The sequence below is a fragment of the Rhea americana genome, unplaced genomic scaffold, assembly GCF_003343005.1.
Source record: "Rhea americana isolate MKP2758 unplaced genomic scaffold, rheAme1 scaffold_20, whole genome shotgun sequence".
Classification (NCBI taxonomy): Eukaryota; Metazoa; Chordata; class Aves; order Rheiformes; family Rheidae; genus Rhea; species Rhea americana.
The window spans coordinates 4,304,068-4,328,191 of NW_028186150.1; the positions used below are offsets into that span (position 1 = coordinate 4,304,068).

The window sequence follows — 24,124 nt, forward strand, 5'->3', positions numbered from 1 at the left end:
CGTGGCTAGATAGCAGAAAGAGATCCTATTAATGCTCCTACTGGGAAAAAAATCAGGAATAAACTGAGAATGTTACACCATGGAGGAATACAGGGACATTAGAAGGAGCAGAGATGAACAGGTAGAAGATGTGGAAAAATCTTACAGTTCRTGGTGTAAGGACATGTATCATCAGAAATTTCCTGCATTAGCTTTTCAGATTATCTTTGGAATCTCTACCTGCCTATTACAACTCAAAAAAGAAATGATCCTAGAGAAAAAAAGCAGAATTTTGATACCTCTGTTTCAGTTCTGATTTTTCATTTTGGGATTTTTGTATAGTATCTTATAGTTATTTCAAAATATTCAAGATAAAAAGATTTTATTTACAGTAAAAATCATGAAAACACAATGTAAAACTTATCATATGAGTTGCAAGTACTTCTTCTATTAAAAGTTTTTTTTTTACACTGGATATAATTCTTGAGGCAAATATTTTTCTATACAGTAGTACTACAGTAATTTCTTTGTGCAGTTAGTTTAAAGGTTTGGTCAGCTCAGGTTAATTTAGACAATCACTCTGTGCAATTCCCAGCTACAGCATTAATACAAGCAAAAATGTCTTCATTTATATAAAAGTCATCTGATGCTTGTGAGATTTTACAGCAAGAAGTGCAAGAGACTAAAATTTCTATTTAGTCTTCAGTAAAGAAATCACTCTAAGGTGTAGGTTGCAAAGCCTTATCATTTGGAAAATTGTACAGAGAATAAGGTATGTGCATGTGTAAATATATATATGTATATATATGTGTATATATATATATATGGGATATATATATTTAGGCCCACCTGGATGCAACCCGGTCTAACATGCTCTAGGTGACTCTGCTGAGCAGGGAAGTTGCACTAGATGATCTCCAGAGGTCCCTTCCAACCTTACTGATTCTATGATTCTATGAAATTTTTGAATATATTCAAAATAAGGAATTCAAGATAAAGGATCCTGAGTTCTGTTTGTTTTTCCTGATAACACTGTATGGCTGGGGTTTGGTTTTTCAGCAACATGCGTTAATCTCAAATCTACACTGTTAGGAAACATTTTTTTGGAGATASTGAATTCTCCCATGTTCAAGTAAATAAAGAAATAGGGCAGGGCCTGGGGAAAGGGAAATAATTATGTGAGTTTTATAGATACAAAATAAATACATCTCTGAACTGTTTTATTTCTTGGAGGAATGTGTCTTGCAGAATATCATAATTGCAAAAGATTAGTATGATCTTGTTGACTAATTCAGGGAGAGCATTGTTATCCTTTCAGTCTTTTAAGGTTGTGAAATTAATGGGACTACTTACATGCTTAGTGTTAAGCAGGTGGTTTTGTACCTTGCTGAACTGGGGCCTAAAGCAGTATCCATCTGTTCTAGTCTATGATAATTCTCTTGTGTTGGTCTGGCTTCAGATAGTGGAAGCAGAGCTAAGAAACTAGGCATTGATTGATTAGGTGGGAATCAGAGGTGCATTATACCATCTGGTGTTGTACTGTCTTGTACCACATCATGTTGATATGCACCTCCATTAGTCAGATTTGTGCTGCATCCATCCCAAAGTATCTGTACATAAGCTGTGAGAAGCAGTGCTATACCCAGGACTACAAATTTAAGGCTTAATTTTAAAGCAGGAAATATCAAACGGGGGACAGCATTACACCCCTTTATATGACATTTGCAAGATCACTATGGACTATCTACATTTTAAGGATGATGAAATATTATAAAAAATCATAATAGGGAGAGGAGAGAGAAGCTCAATTCTATGATAGTTAAGTGGTGACTTGATCATGGAGTATTGGTAGCACTCACAGAGGAAGGATTTTTCTCATAGTAGACAACTGTTTTATCTGTTAGCTAAAGATACAACAGAAGCCAGACTCTGGAGGTTACAAGTAAGGTGCAAATTTTAACAAAACGAATAATCAACTATTGAAAAACTTAGCTGTAGAGGTGGTAGCTTCTCTATTGCAGTAAATCTTTAGGTTAAGGCTGAATGTCTCTCTGGGAAATGCACTGTAGCTTAGATAATGTGGACTTGCTGCAGAAGTTGCTAGTGAGATTCAGAGGAGGTCAGAGCATGAGGCTGAAATCCTTTGACTCTGAGGCACAGAGTCCTCTTAACACCTTAACGCCTAGGTTGTTTCTCCATGTATCGAGAGAGGTTCTGCTAGTCAAGGAGATTCAGAAAGCCTGTAGCTCAAATATGATCTGGATGTTTTTAAGCAAAAACTAGTTTGAGGGAGTACGCTATCTACAAATCCTAACCGAGATCTGGCACTATTGTATTGGAAACTTAGCACATGTGTAATAAAATATATTCCTAGATACTAAGAGTTGTTTAGCAGAAACTGAAAGGGATTTGAAGAGCATTTTCTGAGATTTTTTGGTACAGCTCCAGAATGAGATGAGAAACCACCTTCAGTGACCACAGGGATAGTCATCTCCAACAAAGGGAAAAACATGTAACTCCAGGAAGTTGACAAAATATTTCCCATAATCTTCTGTGATGTGCATTTTTGCATTAATATTTTCTAAATGTCATGTTGAATACTATAGTAAATTCTAGATTCTTCCTAAGGTACCTCAGGCGGCTGCTTTAAAAAGAAGATACTTTTCTCAGCTGTAATAATTTCTTGTATTTAAATATATTCTTAGTATTTCTATATATCCTGTTACCATGACATTTTAAAGTAGGCCAAAAGATTATTAAGGTATTAATAAACTGCATGAGTAAGCAAATTTGTTTTCTCTGTAGCTATACTGTGCCTAGCACGTTGTCAGTTTTCACAAACATATTTGTTGCTTCTGAGATKTCACCTCTGTACGGGATCACCTTTGTTCAAAATGCACTGCACAAGTCATTGATTAACAAGGGACTGGCTAATGTTCATTACATGATGCAGTTTTGATATTGCAACTTTTTACTGAGGGGAAAGGAGGGAGAATTTCCAAATTCTTGTTTGTCCAAACRTTTTCTTGAGTGCTCAGAGCCCCTGGCGCTTGAGTAGGCTCTTGCAGGATTGTGCAAATATTTCATTGGTCATATTGTGCGATACAAAATCAGCTGAGCACAGCAGAGCCATAACCTCGTTGACACCAAGGTTAGGCCGAGCATAACTATGCGGCCGTAACGCCGCGTGGCCTCTGCCAGCCCTGGAGCCGGCCGCAGCGCCTCGCTGGCCCAGGAAAAGCCTTGGCCTGGACTTGGCTGCAAAATGGCGGGGGACAGCGGTGCCGCCATCTTCCCTGGTGCCCAGCTCGTGGGGGAAGCTCCGGCCTGGGGCGCCCGCTCTGCCCCAGGGCGCCGCGTCCTGCCCCTCGGCACGTCGGTTTGGGGCTGCCCGGAGCGCTTGGAGGAGAGCCCACGCTACCGCGCTCGGGAAAGCGGGGTCTAGAAACCTTCGAGCACAAGCACAGCATGAGAGCGGATTTTACTCGAGGATCTAAGGAAAAAAATATAACCTGTAAAAACAGAGAGAACTGGGCTTAGAATGATTAACCATCACAGTTAATAATTTTGTTACAAATCTCTCTTGTGTCAGATTTCACGACATTTACTCGTTAAAAAAGGCAATAAACAGACGCACAGACGCCCCGGTCCTGGGGGAACCCCGGGCGCTGGCTGACACCTGGCGGCCGCGGCCGCCCCAGCAGCCGCCCGAGGGAGGCGGTCGCGCCGGCGCCAGACCGCCAAACCGCGGCGGGGGCAAGAGCCGCCGCCGCCATCTCGGGCCTGCCGCAGGCAGGCAGGCAGGCTGCAGCGAAAACGCCCGCGGCGCGGCGTGTCCCTGCCGGCGGCCCGTACGGGGCGGGGCCGCGGGCTCGGCGGCTCGCCGGGGAGCGGCGCGGCGCAGCGCGGCGCGGCCATGGCGTCGGGCAGCGCCATCCAGATCCCCAGCCGGCTGCCGCTGCTGCTMACCCACGAGGGCGTGCTGCTGCCCGGCTCCACCATGCGCACCAGCGTGGACTCGCCGCGGAACATGCAGCTGGTGCGGAGCCGCCTACTCAAGGGCACCTCGCTGAGGAGCACCATCATCGGTGTCATCCCCAACACCAGCGACCCCACCTCCGACTGCGACGACCTGCCCTCCCTGCACAGGTGCGCGCGCCGCGCCGCCATCTTGTGGCGCCCCCGCGCGGGGCCGCGCCCTGGGGCAGCTTCTCCCGGCGCCGCGGCAGAGCTTCGAGAACCGGGGCGAGGGGGCAGAGGAAGACGGGACGCGAGCGGAGGGAGGAGGCAGGGTCACTGAGRCTACCTCGGTTACTAACGGTTCAGTCTTCTCCCCGAGAAAAGGATCGCGGCAGAGTGACCTGGCGCGTGTGTTTGAATTTGATTCGTGTAAGCTGACCAAAAACCAAAACAGACGGTGTTTCCGAGGGGTGAAGGGTGAGAGGAACAAATGTGCACTGTCCCTCGCTTGCAGAGCTCTTGCACACCGTGCGTTTAGTGGATAGCGGATTTAGCAAGAGAAAAACTTATTCTTGTTTTAATTGGCACTACTTAAACAGGTAACTTGGTTAGGTACACGTGATCTGAAACATTTATTTGGAATGAAACACGATTTCACTGAAGAACTGTAAAATAAAATACTCTGTTTTCTGGCACGCAATTTAAGTAGAAACATGAACACTCCTGTCCTTGCTGAACTCAGTTAAATTATTAATCAAAAAATGTTAGGTGCTTGCAAATCTAGTTATACTGTCTTAGTTTGCTTACYGGTTCGCTCCTTTTTGATGTTTTAAGGTCTGATTTTGTTTTTTGTTAAGGTRTATTTTGAAGGGAATTGCGTAATTCAGTCACCTGAATGACCCAGGAAGTTCTTGCAACCTGTAGCTCTATTGCTTGATAGTAAGAAGTGCATGAAATTTGCTGTTGAAGGCTACAAATAACACAAAGAATTGACTTGTTTTTAGGATTGGCACCGCTGCTTTGGCAGTTCAGGTGGTTGGCAGCAACTGGCCCAAGCCTCATTACACATTGCTGGTTACCGGCCTCTGCCGGTTCCAGATACTGCAGCTGCTGAAAGAGAAGCCGTATCCTGTTGCTGAAGTTGAACAGTTAGATCGACTTGAGCAGTTTACTAATCAGCATAAATCGGAGGAGGAACTTGGAGAGTTGTCAGAACAGTTCTACAAATATGCAGTGCAGGTGAMTTATTTTAATCCTTTGCACTGTTGTGCGTGTATATTTATTTAGGGTTTTCTGCTTGTTTCCTGTCTGCCCTCTCTCCTTGTATTTTTTTTTAATCTTTTTCAGTGTTAGATACTGTTTCAGTCATTATGCCCCAAAATAAGTATTTTTGTTATAGCTTAAGGTTTCTGTGTTGAATTCCAGTGTCTTTATGCAGTTCATTGCAAGATAGGTCTAGGTGTATGTTAGTTTTATAATAACTTGGTATTGACACTTTAATGAATGGAATACTTTTGAATAAGTTTTTTCCAGAATTTTGGTACATATAGTGATTGATTTGGAATAAATACATTACTAAAGGAAAAAAAGAAACCTCTTTGGAGTCTTGTTTATAAACAGATGTCCACAACCATAATGAAAATGTGTTTAAAGGAGGTATAGAGGGAGAATCATAATAATTTTAAAGAAGCTGGGGAGGTTATCTTTTTCTTTTTAAGGGGGTGGGAAGAGAGAAGGGAATAAAAGATGTAGGCATTAAAGAAAAGTGTTGAAGACTATGATGATGTTTATGAACTCCTGGAACAAACAGAAAGCCTTTGCTGAGTTACTAGCTTTTACTTAAGACTTTTGTGTGGTTATTTTTTATATATATTTCAGTAGCTTTTTGGCAAATCGCCTAGACACATTTTATACTGAAAGATGTAATTCTTTCTAGTTTGAATACTCATTTAAATCATTTTGAAAGAAACATCAACACCAGTGAATATTGTTCAGTCTGTGTTCCTCACAGCTGGTTGAGATGCTGGATATGTCTGTTCCTGCTGTTGCAAAGCTGAGACGTCTTTTGGACAATTTGCCTAGAGAAGCTTTGCCAGATATACTGACTTCTATCATTCGTACATCCAACCAAGAGAAGCTTCAGGTATTCTTTAACTTTTTAAGGATAATCAGATATTTGTTACTTACAGTTAAATCAAATTTTAAATAATTTTGAAATTCTTTTTTTTACACTTGAGATCGYACAGTGCTAATGTTTTGGCAGAACTATTTATGTTACATTTAAGTGTGTGTTCTTGTAAAAAGTTTTCATGCTGTTGTTTAAAATCTTTAGATAGATATCTATATGTATCAGAGTTCACCTAATAGTAAAGTGAATCTAGTTAGTGTTGGAATCTGTTTATTTTACAGAATAATAACAACATCATATGGATTTTCCTTTTTCATGGTGAACAAGATGGTAAATCGTCCTTCAAATTATAATGATGCATTGCTTATCTAGCAGAGCTGATAAGTTAATATATATCCTTTTAGTAATAACAGCTCCTGAATCAGTTTCATTTTGGTCTTAAAAAAAAAATTTTTTTGAGAAAAAAGGGGGGGGTTGCCTTTTTTAACACAGAGACACTGTAGTTTTATTTGCATTTTATGTCAAAGTAAGGTTATACAGTAAAAATAGCCCTTGTAGTTTGTAGCTTACTAGTCTAATTTCTATATTCATTTGCTGTACGTGGAAATTTTGGTGTTTGTTTTGTTGCTGCCAGTGCCACACACTTAACCTCGAACTGAAAGCATAACCTACATTCTTTCAAAACACACCAAATAGCAATTAATGCAGTAGTTCTAAGTGAAGGTGTGCATTGTGGCTGAATCTTATGCTGGAAAAAGGTACATCAATCAGCTAAAAATCAAACTTACCGTGTCCATTTTTTTGTTAGAAGTGATAAAGAAGAGAGCAGCAGATGGAAACTGGAAAGACAGATAGCCTGATTCAACCCATTTCCACACATCAGCATCATTAAACATAGAAGTGGAATGAAGTATAAAATGGAATAATGGATAAAATACTTTAAAAAATCTTAAGGCATAAGATGATGTTTCTGGGTGTGCCTGAGGAGAGTGTACTGTAACTTTCTTAAAGAGCTCTCTCTTCTTTGAGGTTTAATGACTGAGGAATAGAAGAATACTGATAGATGTTTGCAGCAGCAAATGCAGCTGAAATAAGAAGATGCTTTAAAAAGAGATAAAAGATTCTTCTTGAGTACTTTGTAGTTTTTAAATCCAGACTTCCTACTACTTTTTAAAGTATACTCACACTTACAAATCAAGTGTGTCTAGTTTTTAAATTATCTATATCCTCCCTGGACCAGTACCTGAAATTTTTCTTTTGTTTAAAGAATTTCTTAGAATAAATGTAACATACTGTGTTTTGCTTTGCTGATAGAAAACTATCAACATACAGTAGAAGAGAAACAATGCTCTCGTATCACTTTTTGAAGGTTTTTGTTTGTGTGTAAAAGGTCTTCCCTGTTTACGTAATGGATCACAGTTACACAGTTTTTGATTTGGTTTGACAACAAATGTGCAAATCCTGAAATAACTTCATAGACTTGAGATTAGATTTTTGTGTGCTTTGTTTTTCTTATTACCTCTTTTTTTCCAGCTCTGGTCAAAACACAGTGATAGAACTCTCTGCCTTCTCAGAGTTGATGAGCTATTAGCATGAAAATGCTGGCTACTCATCACGCTTTGGTCTTAGATTTTAGATGCTGTTAGTCTGGAAGAACGATTCAAGATGACTATACCATTGCTTGTTAGACAAATTGAAGGCCTGAAGCTGCTTCAGAAAACAAGAAAGCCCAAACAGGATGATGATAAAAGGGTATGGACCTTTAAATGTGGGATTCTTAAATGTTCTAAGTAAGTATAAAGTTGCACTTTTAAAGAGGCCAATGAATCTACATGATTTTGGTCTGCGTTTTAGCTGTGGTCATAAWGTTACGTAGTCAGTCTGGAGCTGTAGAGAACACCAGCCAGCAACTTTGACAATTTATATATCTAAGCTGTCTAGGCATTACATTTTTTAATCTGATTAAAAAAAACTTTCTGATTTTGAATAAAAGCCCCTTTTTAAAGACTAAAAATTCTTTCAAAGAATTATTTCCTAGTTTATCTGCACTGTGTGTACAGACAAAATTTTGGCCTGTGCTGAATTTGGAAGTGAAAGATGTACCTTTTAATAATGGCATTGCAGGCGAATGATAGCTTTTGAAATAACAYGTAGTGTTGGGAAAGATGTAGTTTATTAAACTGTAGCAGCCTTGTCTTGTGTTGCATCTCATTATACCTATGTGGATATGTTTACTAAAGAGGAATTAGGAAACAAGAAAGGAAAAGAGCCCTTCTTTTTTGTAAACATTAGATTTGTCCCGTTCAGTACTATAAGTTGCAGTAYTAAGCCTTTTAAAATATCATGAACAACTCTTAGTTTTGTTCATCTTCTAATACCTGCTCGTTATGGTTATGATGAATACACTTAGTAAATATATACTAAAAAAAAAAGCTGTAACCTTTTAAAGTAGTAGTGTTAATACTTGTAGAACATGTTTATAACGTTTTAGATCAGATTAAAATCTTATCTGTCTTTTTCTGTAAAGACCAAGAAGACACCCTTAGCACCTTGCATGTTTTTCTCGCAGTTTCTGTGCAAAGGCAAGTGTACATCTTATTTAAAAAAAACCCGAAACTGGGGCTATTCTGTGGTTTGGTTTTGTGTGTTATAGGTTATAGCTATTCGTCCTATTAGAAGAATCAATCACATTCCAAGTGCTACAGAAGAGGAGGAGGAAGAGGAAGATCATGATGATGTTGTCATGCTGGAAAAAAAGATTAGAACATCCAGTATGTCAGAACAAGCTCTTAAAGTTTGTCTTAAGGAAATAAAGAGGTAGGAGATTTTCAGGTGGTGATTTCTTCTCTTATTTTAATTTTTTGAAAAAATACTTGTATTTCATCTTTATTTCCTTGATACTATATTTTTGTTGGTTATGTTTGGGAAATAAAATTTTAGTAGAGCGCAGTTTTTGCTGTACGGATTTGATCACTTAATATCTTTTGAACATCAAAGAAGAGGACAGAAAGAAATATGAAGTCTCCTAGATTTAGAAATTAATGTAACATTAAACTACATGCTCTAGGTCCCTATATTATGCAGTGAAGACTTAGAAGGAAAAAAGGCAAACAACATCTCAGTTGTTAACAATAAATGTATAAACTGATCCAGATATTTCTGTGAAAGAGCTCGAGTCTTTTTTTTTCTGCATTTTTCCCTGATAAGGGAGATAACTGTACTGTCTGTGATGATATGATGTTTCTTCTTCAGTAAAAATGCRTAGATACTGTGCATGTAGGCAGATAATCCTTTGTATCAGCTTGATTTAGTATTTTTTTTTCCTTATGTAATATATGTATAGAGAATTGTATTTTTTTTTCTGCTTTTATCATAGGCATAAGCTATTTTTATGCAAGGACAATTTCCTAATTGTTGGAATGATATTCTTGTCCGTATAACAAGAGGTTTACTGATGACCACAAGTTTACTAAATATCCGTCTTGTAGTATGAGTGAGATTTTACTTTGCAGTTAATTCCTGGAAAATCTAATGATTTTTGTGTATGTATTTCTAGATTAAAGAAGATGCCTCAATCAATGCCAGAATATGCTTTGACCAGAAATTACCTGGAACTGATGGTGGAATTGCCGTGGAACAAGAGTACAAAAGGTGAATTCTTGGCTCTCTCTTGCGCGGGCATTTTAATACAAGAAGCCACAACTTACTTAAGCCTGTCTTAGAAATTTTTGTTTCTTGGTCTGACAGTAAAAATGTCATTAATGCATTACTGAGATGTTACAGTCTGCCTGATTTAAAATAAGATCTGTATACACATACATATACCCACTATCCTAGCCTCATTTTGCACTGTAATATTCCATATTCCAATATAGATGATAGTGGTATGTGTTCAGAGAGTCCCTGGAGGGGCTGTCATGTGTTTGCTAGTGTTTATGGAAGTAGTACCTCTGCATTCTTACAACTTTTGTTATTTTTGCTAACTACGTTGGAGTTAACATTAATCATACTACATTACTATGTCTGTATGGCAAAACAATATTAATCATTATTACATTTTTTCAGAATGATGAATTTCTTTCCCTAGATTTTTCTCCCTAAAGTAGAACTAGAACATTGGAATAATTCTTTTTATTTCACTTTTGTTAATCTCGATGCTGGCAGTATTTTGATTGTTTTCTATTTGGACTTGCTTTGTTTTTCATGTCTTGCAAACAGGTTTTTAGTTCATGGTGATCACTGAGATGTCGCTGTACTTTAGAGTCTATTTTTGAACACAGCATTCAAAAGTTATGTTTATGATACGCATTTGGAAAAAACAATGTAGAATGATTACTGTAAAGTTGTTTGGGGGAGTTTTTTCACAAGAAATTTAGATGGTGTTTYTCTTAAAAATAATGAAGAAAATTGCATCAAGCTAATTGCCACCTATATGTCCCACCCCMAAAAAACCCACCCCTCTGTAAACTTCTGGATCATTAATCTTCCTGAAGAAGATCCTGGCACATCTGAAATTAATGAAGTTTAGTAAGGAACAGGAGTGTGAAAAAATGTAGTTACTTTTAATAGTTACGACTTCAGATACAATAGAAAAGCTTAGTATCACTTCAGCTTTATACCATAGTTTTGAAAAGTTGTGAGATTGATGATACTAGTCTGAGCACAGAACACAAAAATAGAAAGTGAAGAAAGAATAGAAAATCAAGTATGACTTTCTCCTGCAGGAGTAAATTAATCAAGCAAAATGCCCTTTCAGAAGGTGTTCTACTAGGGGAAAAGGATTTCTAATTACTTTTAGCAACTATTGAAGAGTTGCAACTTTTTAATAGCATTTRTAACAATCTGATTTTAAAAAGAAATTTAATATACTGTACCAGCAAAAACATGTCTGACTTCTGCCWTAGTGATGAATTTCATGGTGATGAATTTCAGGCTTTTTGAACTAGAGCTTTGGATGTTCAGAAATATTCTTGTGGATATTTTTGTTAAACATTAAATTGTAAAAGGAACAGCTTACAAATATCAGTATATTCAGAGAACCCCAAGATGAGTGAAGTGTTTGATTTTATGGCCAAAACTGTAGTGTGCTGGGGGAATGTTTCATTGCTGAAAGTTGCGCTCTCAGCTTGCAAAGATATACCATGTCACAGGTGGTTGGAAGTTTATTACCTTAAGCAAAGTTGCAGAATTTCTATTCACGTGTGTGTGTGGTGTTTTAGACTTCTTAGGTACAATAAATAAAAACATGCATTAATAGTCTAAAAGCTGGAAAGTTATGACTGTTAATGACGTTTTTGTTCAGTGATCCATTAAAAAAATGACATGGTTGATGAATTATATATTGATAAACATGTCTGGGAATGTATTGGTATCTTTCATACTATGAAACAAATTGTTTATGTCTTAAAGGTAAATATGCTGATATTTTTTCTCTTGTTAATGATCAATAGATCGCCTTGAAATTCGTGCAGCTCGAATTCTTTTGGATAATGATCATTATGCTATGGAGAAGCTGAAGAAGAGGGTTTTGGAGTACTTAGCTGTCAGGCAGCTTAAAAACAACCTCAAGGGACCCATTCTTTGTTTTGTGGGTCCCCCAGGAGTCGGTAAAACTAGTGTTGGAAGATCTATTGCAAAGACTTTGGGTCGAGAATTCCACAGAATTGCTTTAGGAGGGGTCTGTGATCAGTCTGATATTCGAGGCCACAGGTAACTATGTCATCTTCTCCTACTTGTAGTTTTTTATTTTGTGTATTACAGAAGGTATTGGTTATTTTCATTTTTTAGCTGAAATGGAGAAAGCATCCTAAAGATCTTATTTCATGCACTGTAATTATGATTACTCACTCAGGAGAATTTTAATAATAGGAATGGGCATTGAATGTTGAGCTATGGCTTCTATGCTTAATTGTTCCTGCTTTTAATGGTACAGAATGGAATAACCACACGTAGATCTGGAAGACCTGCAAAAATCTAAGAATATTAAAGCTCACAAAGTTGTGACTTAAGAACTGACGTACTTTGAGGATAATGAAAAAGTGCATATATGTTTCTCAAACATTTCATCTTGAGTCACTGGCACTATGAAGAAAGATTCAATAGAAAATCTAATGCAAACTTCTTAAACGTTGGATCTGATTTTTCTGCTTTTTAAAAGGGATGCAAAGAATTATATGAAGTAGCACGTAAATAGTGTATTACTTGTAAGCATGTTCTATAGAACAAAGAACACTAAACCTGGGCTTGTGAGTTTCTAGAGTAACAACTGAATTGTTTGAATGTATCAAACTTGTTAATGTACTATTCTTCCGTTTAAAAAGGAAGTTGCTTTTTTTTTTAAGGACGCTTAAACTGGTAGAGTTCTAAAGAGATTGGGGGGGGGTGACTTTTCGTAGCACTTTTTTCTGATCTTGCATCTCCTTATATATCTACTCTGTAGTCTTTTAAGCCATTTTTTCATATTAATCCGCTCCCTACTCCTCCACTGGAGGCATAATGAAAAGGTAATGTAGATTAGTGACTACCAAGCATCCCTGTACTATATGCAGTTCCAATAATCACCTTTTATGTTTTCTGCATTTAGTGTAGGGAATTTGGGATATTTAACTTGGTAGTGCTTTAAGGATCTGTAAAATCATCTTGTTGTTTTGAAGTCATGCTTTTGAATAAAATTTCTCCTTACCGAAATCTGTAAATTATTGTAAATTAAAGCTATCAGTTCTTTCTTGATGCCCTGTAGCAGTTACTTTGCCCAATGTCTAYGCTGCTGTTTTCTGTCATCGGTGTACAGCATAGTTTCTTGCTTCAATTCCAGATTATGCTGTAAAAAAGCATGTAATGTGTGCTTTTTTCTCAAGGCCTAACAAGGATCTTGATGTTCTTACCACTTCCCTATGTCATTTTAATGACAATTATTATACGGAATGTTCTAATAAAAATTCATTTTGTGGTACCAGACTTCCAAATGTGTAAGCGAGTTGCATGTGTGAACACATTAGGGGCAAAAGTAGACAGTCCTAGCTGAAAGGAGTGCAGGAGACTTGGTGTATCGTGTTGTGCTGAAGCTATGCATAAACTTCTAGGAATCTAAGGATATGATCTATTTCTAGGAATCTAGACTAAAATATACTCTTRATTACTTAATAGACCAGAACATATGAGATGGGAAAAAGTGATTATGTATTTTGATCACCACTTGAAAATTCAGAGTTGGCTGGTAAACCTTAGGCWCCCTTGAAAGAATGAGCAATGTGCATTTGTTCCTGTGCAGATTCTTCTGTGGCAGATTTCTGGGAATTTTGTTTTCCAGAGAGTGCTTGACATTTATCTTTAGTTTGTAGCTTGAAAGGAACTTCTGAAAGTATTTTCTTAAAATAGATTCTGTCCACATACTCGGCAGCTACTGAGGACTAAATAGTGAACAGTAGAAATTTGTAGGTATTTCTGTTGTAATGCATCAGGTTTTAGTGTACAGCAGCATTGTATTCATGTGATTGATTTGTAAATTTTTAATATCTGCTCTTTTTGCCACCTTACTTTCCTTAATTAAGGAAAACTGTCTTCCTCCTTCAGTGTGTGCTTTCTTGTAATTCATAAACTGTATTGCTAACCATTGTTTAACAAATAATAATTCTGGTGTTTCAAATTATTTGTGATTTGAATCCTGAAAACTACTTAAATGGAGAATCAACATGTTGCTATTCAAACTGAAACCACAAGAGGCTGTTGAATACTAAGCATTACAGCATTTAAGACATTAAGTAACTTTTCCAGGGTGGAGTTGGACTTCAGCCTCCCTAGTAGGGAGACTGTATCTGTGAAACTGATGTTATAAACAGAAGTGAAGCTGTCAACAACTTCTATTTAGTTGCCACTAATCCTTTACTGCTTTCCTTATTTTATTTTTGGCTTTTTATCTTATGCTTATTTTTAATAAAGACAGCCAGAGTTGTGTGATAATGGGACAAAACTTTTAAATTCCGATGTTTGTGGCTGTCACTGCAGTGGGTTTTTTTGATGGCTTTATTAAACTACAGATGCATGGTAGAAGTAAGTTGCCTTACAGATTTTATATCTAAAGCTTTTAACTTAAGATTAGCTGACTGGAAGTATTAGCAAGACAGAATATTTTTCATAAGGAAAAATACCATCTAATGCTGTGAAGAGTTTTGTGTGATAACTTTTCAATGAACGAGGAAGTGTATAGCTTAAGACCCAAACCAAACTATATAGCAGTTAGAAGAAGGAGGAGTTATGCATCCCTTGTAGCCAAATGCGTTTCCAGGTTTTGTGTATGTAAAGTTAAAATCAACAGTTTWGTACAATTTTTAAAATCTGCTTTATTTTTTTTCTGCTTTGCTATGTCTTCAGATTAAGATTTAATCAAGTTTGAAACTGCAGCTTTTCTGTAGTCCTCTCTATAATGTCATTTTGCATGAATAGATCCTCCAAGTTAATCCCAGCCAAGTGAATTCAGACTGTTCTTCCTGTGACAGTCACAGAAAGGAATTATAGAAGTGGTATGAAAGTGTTGGAGACACAGGTTGCTTTTCTCTGAGTTATAGTGTAAATAGGCTTACTTTCTAATATTACATTCTTTTTCTCTTTAGGAGAAAGTAAATAAGGAACTCCATATTAGGCTGAAATTAAAGAAAGTTCCATTAACGTTGCAGAAACATGATAGTATGTTGGTGGAGGCCTAATATACTAAAACATTTAAGAAGAAAATGGTTCAGTTTCATTTGAAAGCAAGTTCTGCCTACAATAGTGTTTGCTGTGTTTGGCCGCTTACTACGATTGTAGGCGAAAGGTATATACTGACACATTCAGCAAGCAAAACCAAACACATTGGATTGTGCAACCAAATGGAGTGGTATTTCAGTAAGTGTGCTGTTCCGCGTGGTGTATAGCTAGGGCAATCAGGAAACGCCTAGTTATTACCATTTAAGTGTGGATCATGTGTCTGCAGCTGGAGTTCATGTGAATCCTTCCTTCACTGGGCAAAGACTAGCAACTACTGTTCTAGTACCCAAATAAAGTTGTCATCTCAGTACAAAAACAGAAGTGCTTTATCAGACATCCTACAGCTGTCATTAATGTTTACCACTYGTCCATACCATCTGTAAAAGTCTGCTGCTTTGCATTTGATGGTAACTTGCATTTAAAGAAAAACAAAGCACCCTGATGGGCTTGTTGAACTTTTTTCTAAGCATCTCACTGCTTTTAAGATCTCCCCAGTGCTGATACGCTGTCTTTACAGGAACTATGTGATCTTTTCTCTTGCATGTATGTCATTTTCTATTATTAAAAAAGAAAATGTAGTTGCTTCCTTTATTTATAGGGGTATAAGTGAGATCACCATGAGGCTTGGGGGGAGGTTGTTTTTTTTTTTTTTCTCTCATACTGGCCTCTGTGTGAAGTACTCTTATATTACATCACTATTTAGACTTCTAAAAGTTGAACAGTTTTCTTCTGGTTTTGGTCTATGCTGAAGGCTTTTTCAGGTTCATCTAAGTATGAAAAGGTATGATTCCTGACCAGTACAGCCAGTACAGCTGTGTTAGCAGAAATTTGTAGCGCAAGCATGGTGCTACAGTGCTGGAAGAAACAAACCTCAAACAGTTTCACTTGTGAGGAATGGCTTTGTTATACAAGTACAGAGCATAGATATGCTTATTAAGTACTCGAGTAAACAAAGCCTATAAAAAATAYGTTATGAGCTTGTACAAATACATTTAGAAATAGGCTTTTTTGGTGGCATTTAATTCTGTTAACTCTTCTTAGTTCCTAGTGAGTCTGCCAAGTGTTGTTTGGAAACCACTGTAATATAAGGCATTATTTCACATCTTATCTGTAAATCTAAGTATGTGCTTGAGAATAATGTACCAAGCAAGTAGGAATAACATTTATTATTTGCTTAAATATGTTATGCTATTTCTGGGATAAATGTTAAGAAGCATTCATGTTGCGTTGTATGTGAAGTATATAAACTGTATCTACTGGTGCAGTAAGCATCTTCCGTATAACAAAAAAAATTGGCTACAATGGTTAACTTGGTTCTGTTTGCAAATGATTCACTTCTGTGAGCTTCAGCTCTGCTTCATTCTCCTGATTTTCTGTTAGTGTTTTATAGGGTTCTTTCTTTTGGCAAGGTTGACTTTGTGCAGATGGAGAACGAAGTGACATGCTAGTATAATAGCTTCTCCCATGCAGATTCTTGACCTATAATAGATTTTATGTAGTGCACCTTCATTGGAGAGGAATCTGCTCTCTTGCTGCAGGAATAGACTTCACAAAAGCAGTGAGATGATAAACTACTGGATGCTGGCTGCTCGAGTCTTTAACAGCTATCTCGTGAAGGTGGTAATTGGCAAATTGAAATTATAATGCATTTCTAGCTATTAAAGGATATTAAAAGCTTTTATTTTTACTCAGCTCCAGAATTAAATACAGTAATGCATTTATTCCTTCAGTAGTTAAATATTACACAAAACTAGCATTATTGTTTCATATTATAAGTTATTTTTATGTTTTAAATTTTCTCTAGTATCTTTTGCAACTACTCCCACGATATTTTTGGTTTCATCTTTCTAAATGTCATCCTATTCATTTTGGACTGTATTGAAACAGATCATATGGCAAAGCAGGCCTGTTCCAAATGTCTGTCTTTGTGAGGATCATGAGATAGGTACCATAATTCAGTACTTCTTCTACCTCTGTTTTCTGAGTGACTGGCATTTCATATTTTTAAATATACTATTTTGTTTACTTACGGCACAAGCAGAAAACACTGTGATAAATGCAGCAAATGGGTGTATATGCACGTAAAACCTGGTTGCTCTGTGTGCCTTGTAGCAAAAAAGTTTTACCAGCTTTGCTGAATAAATTTGGACTGATAATTTCTTGTTTCATTGCACTGTTCCATGTTTTGATTGTTGAAATGACATAATAAGAAATATTCTCTCTGTGATTACCAGGTAAAGCACGTGGCGCGTACGCTGAACTGTTGATACCCATTGTATTTGGAATTTTGCCCTGATTTGTAACACATTGTGTGAACTCTGTTGAAATGACGAAAGACAGTATTGCTATTCTTAAGTGTTAGTATTAATAACATTCCCAAATCCGCCTCTGCTTGTTTATACAGTTCAAGGATGCTTGTACTGAATCATGTGAAATGCCTCTTAAGCCATAATGTTTCGATGCACTGTAATGTGTATGTAGTTCATCTTCCTGAACCAACTGATTCACTAAGGAACTAGAATTTTCATCTTCTGATATAATTTGTTGTATTAGTTCAAACGCATATTTAGCACTTTTATCTACTACTTGCAGAAGTTTTTGCAAAAACTAAGAGTTGTTATAAAGCTACTACTGATTCTTAGATTTTCCTTTTGAGTTTTATTTTTGCTGTTTCTGCTGCTGTTTCAAGCATCTGACCCGTTTTTCTCCACGTTTTTTCCTCACAGACGCACCTATGTTGGCAGTATGCCTGGTAGAATTATCAATGGACTGAAGACTGTTGGGGTTAACAATCCAGTATTCCTTTTAGATGAGGTTGATAAACTGGGGAAGAGCTTGCAGGGGGATCCAGCAGCAGCCTTACTTGAGGTAAGAGATGTTAAATTACAAGCTCTCTTTCATTTTTAACTTAAAACTTTAAATACTGAGTTCAGAAAGGAAGATGCAATTTAGGAAAGATAGCATGATAGTCTCAGCTTTTTTATTAAAATACCAGCTAGTGTATTTTAAGGCTCTTGGATTGCTCTCAATTTCTCATGCACAATGCAAATGCAATCACTTGGTATATTGAGAAAGATATTTTTGATGTCAGTAATCTGTACTTAAACACAAAGGTGTGCATAATGCTGAACTAAGTAAGTGTTCTGTAGCTTCCAGGAATATCTAGGCCTTAATATTATTTGTTTGGGGATTTTAAGACATAATTTTTTTTAATAACCAAATACTGTTAGATGTAAGAAAGAACTGTAAACCCTCCAGAAGGTAGCTGGACTTCTTCAAGTTTTCCCTTTCTTTTGGGGAACAATTTTAATATATTTTTAAAGCTTTTGATAGCATAGGCTTGTGCTAGAAGTAAGCATGTTACCCAGAATATAGATATGGGCTAGTTTTGCATCCTTTTATCATTTTTTTTAAATTAATGTTTTAATTAACCATCTGCACTGAAATTTGTCATGTAAGTCATGGATTAGTCTTTGACTAATTATGATGTGCTGAGTGTCTTTGTTTTCAATGAGAGTCAGCTATGAATTTTTTACGGAGAGTCAACTATTGTGAGTATGTGTGTGTTTYTTCTTTAGTGTGGGACTTGGTCCAAGATAAAAATGAATCTAATTTTGAAGTACATGATGTAGTTATTTTTTCACGGGAGTATGGAGATGTGAAAGTTGACTTGCTTAAAGACACAAGTAAAATCTAGGAAATGTGATTAAGGACTGTTGTTCTTAGGGCATATTTTGGATTATTTTGTAAATTCATCACCTGTAGAAATGTTAATGAGGTTAGTTACTGAGATTTCAGGATGCTGCAACTGAGTGATTATGATGAAGATAGATCAAGGTGCATGGCTTGCAGGCTCCATGTCTCTGTAGAAAAAAAGCAGTGAGCTGCCAGAAACTACTTCTTCCCTTTCTTCCTGGAGTATAGGATATGAGGATAGCCTAGTACAGTTCCTTTCTCCACAGCTGGGAGACACTGATTTACGTATTCTGCAGTTTCTTTCTAGCAGTTTGCTGGAGAGAGGAGAGAGCATCTCTTTGGGTATAGGAACAAAACGAGCCCAGCCTTCTCCAGCCCACTGCCACGTGCCAAAGGCCATGCACATCTTACCGTCCCAGAACTGATGAAGAGGAGAGGTAGAGATGAGGAAGGTGAGGGCACAGTGAGGCTGGGCTAGACTTGGGGCTGTACAGAGCAGATGAAGGTCTAGTGCTGTTAATGATTTTTGGTATTGTATATGTCCAGAATTTCATTATACTGCTGTGTTACACCTTTAACCACTCTTGTATGTCCTGTCCATCTGTAAGAGGCTACTATCCTGTCAGAATTTTAGCTGGACTGCTTTTGTGATTGTTCCTTGTCTGTTCCAGTCAAATTAAGTTGGATTCTTAAAAGACAGTTGTTTAAATTTTAAGTCATGCTGACTCAATTTCACTGAAATGATTTAGGGAGTAATCCTAGAATCATCTCAGTTGGCAGGCTAAGGCTTGGTAACTTCTGCAGCTGGGAGGTTGTGAGTGGGGATGAAAGTGAATGCTTCTGGTAACGTTTGCATACAGAGTCATTTTAATGAACCTTTTTAACTGATGTTGCTTAATCCAGTGCTTTTAATATGAAAATTCCTACTTAAARTGAAATTCTTTATCTTGAGCTCATCTTTAAGTTTTATGACTTTCTACAAATGCAGTTTGTTATTATTGTCTTCCTGTTAGATACTGTAAAATTACTATTTTGATGAAGCACACTTTTGAAAATTAGTGTGTGAACAGGTTATGGTTTGAGCCCTTTGTTTAGATCTTTTTATATTAACGTGGACTAATAATAATATGAATGTACTGAAAGATACCATGGGTCCTCTTTTTAACTTTTAAAAATGACAGTTATGATCCTATAACTCTGTATTTCTCAAGTGTGTGGTACACATTCCTAGAATGCATGAAAAGCCTCCAAGTACAAGGAAAACAAGCAGGGCTGTGTAACAAATATTCAAATGCATTTTCTTTATATGTACTTCCCACTTGCAGGATTTTATTCTTTGCTGCTTATTTTTTTCTGAGCTTGCTGGTATTTCTTCAGTCATTTTTCCTGTAGATATCAAACTAAACTGGCCTTAATCTAGTCTATACATGGATAAAAAATACTGAAAACACTGTATTTTGTTAACTAGCTAGCTGTTATATGTGAAACATTCAACATCAGTAATGGAGCAATGATTTGGCACTTCTTGGAAAGAGAATCATCACTTCTTCCCCCCTCCCCCCCCCCCGGAGTGCAGGGGGAAACATTTTGATCATGCAGCTGTTCATTAATGTTGACCTCTGCTGATTATGATCAGTTATTTTTCATTGCTTATCCTGCAGCAGGGATTAGCATTTCCATCATTTTCCTATCCAGCTAGACATGTGAGGGTAAATGAAATGAGTTTATTATTGAATTATTTTGTGTGTGGTTTTTGATGTTTTGCTGCTACTTTGAGATGTTTCTATTTTCTGTATTTAAAACTTCATTCTCAATGGCAGTTAACTCTGTTCCTGCCATGAATTATTCCAGCTGAGATTAGCTTCCAACCTTCTGCTTGGGCTGCAGTCTTTTTGCAGGTTATTGCTAATTGACTATTAGTTGCATCTGGAGAAGCAATTGCTCTAGTAACTGTGTCTGAGTAGTGCTCTTATRTGAGAGTTGTTTATCCCTCTAGTCTATAAACATCCTGATGCAGGTGCTTCACCTTTTCTAATGGAGAACTCATACCTGGACATAAACAGCTTAATTTTCAACTGCTTTTTGTGGTTTATGTTGTTGAAATGGCAAAGGTAACTGGCTCTGTACAGTGGGGTACATTCAGGAAGAAAGAAAACTGACATACTCTGTAAGCTTGGAAGCAAAGTGTGATTTTTATGTTTAGTGGATATGTGTTTATTTGTGGTGTTTCTGTGCAGTTGTTGCTTAAGCAAAACAGAATGTCTTCCTATTTCCAGTTACTGTTCATCAACAAAGGAATGTTTTATTCTAAATTTAGATGACCTCTATTTAAAAGAGAAGAAAATAGAAATGTATCCAAGTGCCTGATAGTGAGTATTTGTATGCGGGGAAATCAGACAAGGAGCAGAGCCAGGCAATTAAATGTTCATGGAACTTATTCTGGATTTCATGGTAACAAAGTGCTCGTACAGAGATGCCTTTGTAGCCATGTGAGCTGTTGGCCACAAATTAAACAAGATATTTTGTTCACTGAATATTCTTTTTGTACTTAGGATTTTTCTATTAGTTGAATTTCTTTGGCAAATTTTTGAACTTGAACTTTAGGAGAGATACCTAGCTGAAGAGCAGTTCTATGTGCTTTGGAAAGTGTTTTAAATGTATAGGCATGATACTGTTTTATGTATTATCTTATGAAATAGTTACTAGGACAAAGAATTGTTAGTTTAAAGAAGTTTTAGCCTTTGTAGAAAATCTCGGATAATTCATATTTTTACATATTTATTATCCAAGTTGTTTTTTATTACAATTTGCATTACCTTTATTGGATAGTGTTGTTTGGACAGGAGTACAGTGGCACTGTTTTGTGTATTATAGCACATAATACTCTAGTCAGCAGCGTAGCACTAAGTGGAATTCATAAGAAAGTCTTGTTACAAACTAGAAAAGGAAAGAGATTAATATGCGTATGCAGATGCCCTTTTTAAAAAAGGGGAGGGGAGTGGTCTGTCAGAATACATGGTTTCCGTCATCTTGAGAAGTGGTTGCAAATGGCTGAGCTCATAGATTAGAATTTTGAGCAAGTGGTGCCTATTAATGTAAAAAAAAAGTAAGCTGAATTAAGATTTTTGGTTTAAGTCATGCTTGAAAAATCTACAAAAGTAGACTTTGAATAGGAGACTAATGTTTGATACAGATCTTTGAAGAAAGTTTCTAAAGGCCGTGTTTGGGTGCACTGCATATGATTGTAGTGTAGGACGAGATTGTAGGACTAGCTGAGATAGGAGGTATTTATAACTATTAATTGAATTATTCATCAGTGTGCTAGTCATGATACTTCAAGGCCTTTACCTTCATCAGTAAAGAAGGGGAGTATATGATAGCAGTTTCTTGCTGGAGAGGGTAAGAAAAGAAGCTTTTGAATATCTTGCGGCCAATGAACAATAACATTCACTAAGTTAAAGCCTTACTTTTAGAGTTTAGATACATGTTCCAATATCTTAAATACTTATTACAGTCACAATAAAATTCCAAAAATTAGTTTAAAATCTGCAGTATTTCAAAACTAGAGCTTTTACTAATTAAATAAAATCAGAAGTTGTTCTACTTCAGAAAAAATCTACTGTGTTTCTAATGTGAAGTAAAAATGTATTTTGGTAGTTATTTGTGATCATAGAACATTTCTATTCTGAAGTTTTTTAACTTTTCAAAGATTGAGCAGGGTTTAGAATAATAAAAATTCAAAATTTTCTAGCCAGCTAACAACTGCTCAAATTCTAAGTTTTTTAGAATTATCAGCAGTGTTCTTGGCTATAACTCAAGCTGCTAGGACAAGGGGTGCATTCATTTGGATATAGGCATATAAATTATTTTGACAGCAGTGTGCTGTTTCTCAGGAGATGCTTAGGTCCCTTTATTTGTAACATGAGAATTACTCATGTCAGCATAGCATAGATAATTCATCATGTGAGAAGAAAAAGCATGACAGTAATTTAAGGGAAGAAATGGAATGAAGGTGGTATGCAGGTGGTGGTATAGAAGCCAAGTGTAGAATGCTATATACAATGAACTTTTGATTTTTATCACCATTTGGAAACTAGAGGAGGGCACCTTAATACAATCATGATCTGTATAAGTACCATATGTATATCACCTAATAGTGAAAAACARTTAGTTCAAATAATAGCTTAAATACATGCATATAGAGTAGCCAATTTAAGTAGTGGTAAAAGCAATAGAAGGACATGACTGGTTTTTAAGCTACAGATTTACTTTCACTGTAGCAGTAAATTACTGAGGTTTGCCAGAGTGCATGTTGTTATTCTTCAGTGTTTATTTAATTTTGTCTTTGATTGTTAGGTTTGCTTGAGTTTTTTGGATCACAAATCTTGGAAAAGAACATTGCAAAGATTGTGGTAGGAAAGCCAGAGCTCACCTAGAATTGAGATTTGAAAGGGAGATCAAGAACAACAAGAAGAGCTTCTGTGCCTACAAGTGAAAGGCTGAACAAAGAAAATGTGGGACAGGTTTTGAATAGGGCAAGTGATTTAGCGATAGTAGGCAAAATAAATGCTAAGAGAAAATACACATTTTATTACAGAGCCACATGTGCTATGTCAGCTGACATCAATCATCTGCATGTTGCTTAGATAAACACATTCCAAACCTTTCTATTTAAGTTRTTAGATGCTGAGCTTCAAGATAGGTACTTACTGCTGCTGTTTGCAAGGAAAGCTGGTTAGAAAATTCATTAAATTCTGTTAGCCAGTAATTTCTGACAAAACCCTACTAGTTTTGACTTCAAGATGAGAAGGCTTTTTGATACAGAGCTGGAAGCCCTGAGAACTCTAGTTAGCTGGAAGAGAGCAGCACAGTCCAGACAATGTGTGGCTGGGATCTGAAAGCTTCTGGACTCCCATGTACTTGTGCATCTTTAAGTTTGTGCTTTTAAGTGCTGTGTCAAAAATTGAATGCAGTGTGGAAGATTAATTTCAAAGCCTGTTATGTAGTAGTACGTTAGGATAAAATTAGAGAGATCTTGAATTTTTAGTATAATTTGATCCTTTAAAACATAAATAGAAAAAACAACTATGGGTTGAAAATACTTCTCCAGGTATATTTGCAGTCAGCTTCCTCTTTACCTCTTTATCAATTGACCAGAAATGTCAGTTCCTGACACCAAGAACTGAATGTGGCATTGACTCTTTAAGGTGAGGAAATACTTTGTGTGGGTGACCTAGCCAAAATAGATACTTTAATTTTTTGAGGACAATAGTGAAAGTTTCATTTTATTCATTCATTGATGGAAGACAAATACTGTTCTAAAAATGAAAAGGAACTATTACCTATCAACAGTATAAATCTTAAGAGTTCTTGAATGCAGAGTTAGATTGTTCACAAYGACTTCAGTCCTTTGAGAAGAGTATGGCCTGAAGATGAAAGACCTTTTCAGCCTTCGGAATCGATTGCCTGTCTGAATCACAGAATGGYTGAGGTTGGAAGGGACCTCTGGAGATCATCTAGTCCGACCCCCCTGCTCAAGCACGGTCACCTAGAGCATGTTAGACAGGATTGCATCCAGGTTTTGAATATCTCCRGAGAAAGAGACTCCACAACCTCTCT

The 24,124-nt window shown here is 36.8% G+C and overlaps 1 protein-coding gene across 2 annotated transcripts in view; it reads left to right on the forward strand.

Moving 5' to 3' along the window:
• Positions 1-3,842: 3,842 nt before the first annotated feature.
• Positions 3,843-24,124, forward strand: part of LONP2 (lon peptidase 2, peroxisomal) — a 44,356-nt gene continuing 24,074 nt past the window's right edge. The window contains exons 1-8 of one of the 2 annotated variants that reach the window (XM_085303824.1): positions 3,843-4,128; positions 4,944-5,178; positions 5,951-6,082; positions 7,697-7,819; positions 8,721-8,884; positions 9,624-9,718; positions 11,518-11,776; positions 17,536-17,677. In XM_085303824.1, coding sequence (XP_085159950.1) covers positions 3,896-4,128; positions 4,944-5,178; positions 5,951-6,082; positions 7,697-7,819; positions 8,721-8,884; positions 9,624-9,718; positions 11,518-11,776; positions 17,536-17,677 — 1,383 coding nt within the window. In that variant the 5' untranslated portion in view covers positions 3,843-3,895. Of the gene's footprint in view, positions 4,129-4,943; positions 5,179-5,934; positions 6,083-7,696; positions 7,820-8,720; positions 8,885-9,623; positions 9,719-11,517; positions 11,777-17,535; positions 17,678-24,124 lie in introns of those variants that run through there. The other variant, XM_085303825.1, reaches the window with a different exon arrangement.